Source organism: Nelumbo nucifera, chromosome 3 (genome assembly GCF_055504915.1).
Source record: "Nelumbo nucifera cultivar China Antique chromosome 3, China Antique-T2T, whole genome shotgun sequence".
NCBI classification, from domain to species: Eukaryota; Viridiplantae; Streptophyta; class Magnoliopsida; order Proteales; family Nelumbonaceae; genus Nelumbo; species Nelumbo nucifera.
In genome coordinates this window covers 15711580-15715655 of record NC_142651.1, presented here as the reverse complement: position 1 = coordinate 15715655, position 4076 = coordinate 15711580, and the positions used below count along the sequence as shown (strand labels likewise).

The window sequence follows — 4076 nt, the reverse complement described above, 5'->3', positions numbered from 1 at the left end:
AACATGGAGCTGAAGCTCATAGTTCTGTAGCTTCGTTCACTCTTCGTGTAATTCAATAGGTTCCATGTTTCGGGTAACTGAAGTCAGTAGATATATGGAAAAGCTGCTAGTCTGCAACACAATGAAACAGCTCAAGTCCTCCATTGGATGTTCATAGCGCTCCAATCAAAACCACACAGTTCTTGGATTATCAGATCGAGGTTGCTAGCTCTGAGAACCTGCAACCAAGGAAGGAAAGGAGGAAGAGGGCCTGATGACCCAACTAGAGAGTGGTGCGCCACTGGTATTCAGTGATATGCACTATTAATAACTTTACCTTAACCCCTTTTTCTCCATAGTGCTGGTTGAGAGACTTGATTCCACTTCAACGTTAAAACAAACCCACTAACACACCAACGAGCCAGCCCTCATTGGTTAATTAATTAATAAGTGGACTAAATACACACGATACCCATCATGCTTTGCATTTCTTTTCCTTTTCCCCTGAAAACCCAAAAGATGACAAAAGAAGATTAATCCGGATCTCTTGTCTACGATAACTCTGTGCATATTTACCTACATATCATTGCAGTCATACATGGAGAACATCTCAGTTATCGTGGGCAGGAGATCCAGAGTCGATCTGATCTCCTTGTCAAGGAAAACTGTTTGATCTCTCTACTTTTCAGTTTTTGGGTAAAATATAAAAACCTCCCCGCAGGATACTGACAATCATAAAACCTCAGGTACTTTAATAAAAAGCCTTTCCTATAGACTATAATTTGGAAAAAATCTGCAATTACCTCCTTTAGTCATTGTTCTAGTAATGAAGACTTTGAATTTATTAAATTACCCTTATTACTTGTTAAGACATTTCTATATAATTCAAAATATCATATTTGACCTTCTAGACTTCACTCTAATTGACGAATTTATGAAGTAACCCTTTTCAATTTGACCCAATAAATGTTTTTAATTAAAAGTTAAAAAATCTTTTGAGGGTATTTTAGTAAATTTTTATATAAATTGTGTATTTTCTAAAAAAAGACTAATGCATTACGCCAATGTTTTCTATCTACAAGAATGTGAGGAAGGTAACTGCAGTTTCTCTCAAAACTACAGGGGAGGGGAGATTCTTATGATTGTCATAAATTAAGGAGAGGCTTTCATATTTAACTTAACCCTACTGTTATTTTTACTCGCTTGGTGGAAAAAGGAAAATTGAATTAATCCACCCCGATATAGCCGTTGCCGTTACAGAATCCGACCGTTACTTTCCCTCGTATTTGAAATAAACAATTCAAGAGAGAGAAAGATCATATGCTATAATTTCCAGTTTCACATCTACGACGGTCAACGATGAAGGAAGAAAAACAAGACCAGAAGATGGAAGAAGAGATGATGCAGCAGCTCAGGTCCAAAGCTACAGAGCTCCTCCTAAGAGAGGAATGGATCGAATCCATCAAACTCTACTCTCATTATCTATCTCTCTGTCAAGAACAGCTCTTGATTTTCCATGAGATGTCTGGCACAGAGCAGGTCTCTAAGCTCCACAAGTCCCTTTGTTTGGCCTTCTCTAATAGAGCGGAGGCGCGAACACGACTGGGGTATCTCTCCGACGCGTTGGAGGATTGCGACCGGGCACTGGAGATAGAACCAACCCATTCCAAGACACTTCTCTGCAAAGGCAAAATCTTGCTCGTTCTCAATCGGTACTCGATGGCTTCAGATTGCTTCAAGCGAGTGGCTTCTGTCGAGCTTCAGATCGGTGGGAACTGCGAAACTGTTCATGAATATCTGGATCGATGCAAGAAACTTGAGTTTCAGTCAAGGACAGGGGTTCTCGATCTGTCGGAGTGGGTCCTGAGTGGGTTTCGAGGAAAACCTCCGGAACTCGCAGAATACATAGGTGCAATTCAGATAAAGAAATCAGAGCACAGCGGCCGCGGGTTATTTGCCACGAAGGATATCGAGGCTGGGACCTTGTTGCTGGTCACTAAAGCAGTGGCCACGGGCAGGGGTATCTTGCCTAAACCCGGCGAAGATTCGAGTGACAGTGCTCGATTGGTTATGTGGAAGGACTTGGTAGATAAAGTTCTCGATGCTGCATCAAAATGCAGCAAAACCCACCACCTGATTCGTAATTTGTCGAGAGGAGAAGACGAAGATGGCCTTGAAATTCCGGTCATTAGTTTCTTTAAGCCTGATGGAACTGACGAGAGCTTATTTTCGAAGGAGAAGCCCAATGTGGGTAGCATCGTTAACATCTTGGATGTGAATTCTCTGACCGAGGACGCCATTTCAGCCAAAGTTCTTGGAAAGAACAGCGATTACTACGGGGTTGGGCTATGGATATTGGCTTCCTTCATCAATCATTCTTGCAACCCAAATGCGAGACGCTTGCACATCGGGGATCACGTGGTAATCCATGCTTCCAGAGACGTCAAAGCAGGGGAAGAGATCACATCTGCTTATTTCGATGTACTTGTACCATTAAACAAGCGCAGGGAGATGTCTAAAACATGGGGTTTTCATTGTAGATGCAGGAGGTGCAAGTTTGAGGAAGAGATCAACTGTAGAGGAGAGATAAGAGAGTTTGAGGCAGCCGCTGAGAGAGGCTTAGATATGGGTGCTGTTGTTGTCGGATTGGAAGAGAACATGAGGAGATGGATGGTGAAGGGGAAGGAGAAGGGGTACTTGAGGGCATCCTTTTGGGCTGCATTTTCGGGTGCTTTCAGATCAGACAAGTCAATGAGGAGGTGGGGTATAAGGATTCCAGCAATGGAGGCTGTGGTAGAGAGTGTGGCAGAGGCAGTAGGTGCTGACGAGAGGATCTTGAGGGTGGTGGTGGAAGGGTTGAAGAGAAATGGTGGAGGTGGAATAGTCCAGATGGAGAGAGCACTTAAGTTGGGAAGAGGGGTTTACGGGAGAGTGCTGAAGAAACAAGCAATGAAAGCTTTTCTTGAGCTTAGCAGAATTCATGATTGAACCTGTTAGGAATTTACGATACTGTAATTTCTCTTCCTTGAGAGATTATTACACTAATATTCTTTCTGCTTAGAGATTATTCACATGGCTTTGTTAATAAAACTCAGTCACGTATTTATTGTCAAAGACCCTTCTTTTTGGTAGAATATTGTCAAAGACTCTTGAGGCTACAACTTATACGCAGCCACTCGCTGGGACATACTTTTCAGTGAGGTATCCATCGGACTGGAACTCGCTGGTTAAACTTCAATGGCCGTGCCATCAGGTCATAAAAACCTGAGTAGTAGTCACTGCTATACCCCCATAAATACAAGCAGGTGGCAGGCCAACCACCAAAACTCGTACAATTACAACAAAAGAGAATTTTAACACTTGTGAGATTCACCATTGTTGTGCAAAGAGAATTTTTTATGAACCTTGTATATCTACATTATGAATGTTTTTGTTGTTCTTTGTTCGACGAAACTAGAGATAGTTTTCTAGTTCCAAATTTGGAACCCTAAGAGGTGAAAAATAGCCATTTCCCTCATCCGAGTATGAAAACACCAGCATCTTACACTTTTCAATCTAAGAATGGATACCTGAAACAAGACAGGCTTTCCCGAAGGCAAAAATTGTGCCAGACACCCTGAGACTACTGACTGCATCCAGCTGCACATTGGGAACATCTTCCCATCAATTTAACATAAAAGTATCCAGCTGCACATTGGGGACATCTTCCCATAAATTTATGATGCGTGCTCTCAAGATTTCTTTTTCCTTCATAAGATCTGGTCTCACCTGAAACACGTCTACATATTCAGACAGCTAAATTCACTATTAGTTCTTCAGAAAGCAATTACTGTAATTTGGGCTTTGGAACATAAATCAACCAAATTCCTTCAGTGCTTACATGCTTGAACATGTAAATGTAGACAATTAGATTTCAATTAAATAATTTTGTGGAGGAAATCAAAACTTTAAAGTTGCTGTAAAATGCAAGATTCTCACAGATTTTAAACTGTTGCTGAGCCGGGAGCAGGAGTCAATAACTGAAAGACAAACATCACCCAGACCTAAAGAAAATTATCCTTTTGTTACCCCAATTCCCCCGAATACCCAGTTGACCA

At 41.6% G+C, this 4076-nt stretch overlaps 1 protein-coding gene across 1 annotated transcript; it reads left to right on the top strand.

The window, feature by feature from the left end:
* Window positions 1-1184: 1184 nt before the first annotated feature.
* On the top strand, window positions 1185-3095 carry SDG35 (SET domain protein 35). The gene has a single exon (XM_010259753.3). The coding sequence runs from the start codon at window positions 1339-1341 to the stop codon at window positions 2965-2967; it is 1629 nt and encodes a 542-aa protein (XP_010258055.1). The 5' UTR covers window positions 1185-1338; the 3' UTR covers window positions 2968-3095.
* The last annotated feature ends 981 nt before the right edge of the window (window positions 3096-4076 follow it).

Coding starts and splice junctions, on each gene's coding strand:
- SDG35 (XM_010259753.3), top strand. CDS start 1,339: ATGAAGGAAGAAAAACAAGACCAGAAGATGGAAGAAGAGATGATGCAG.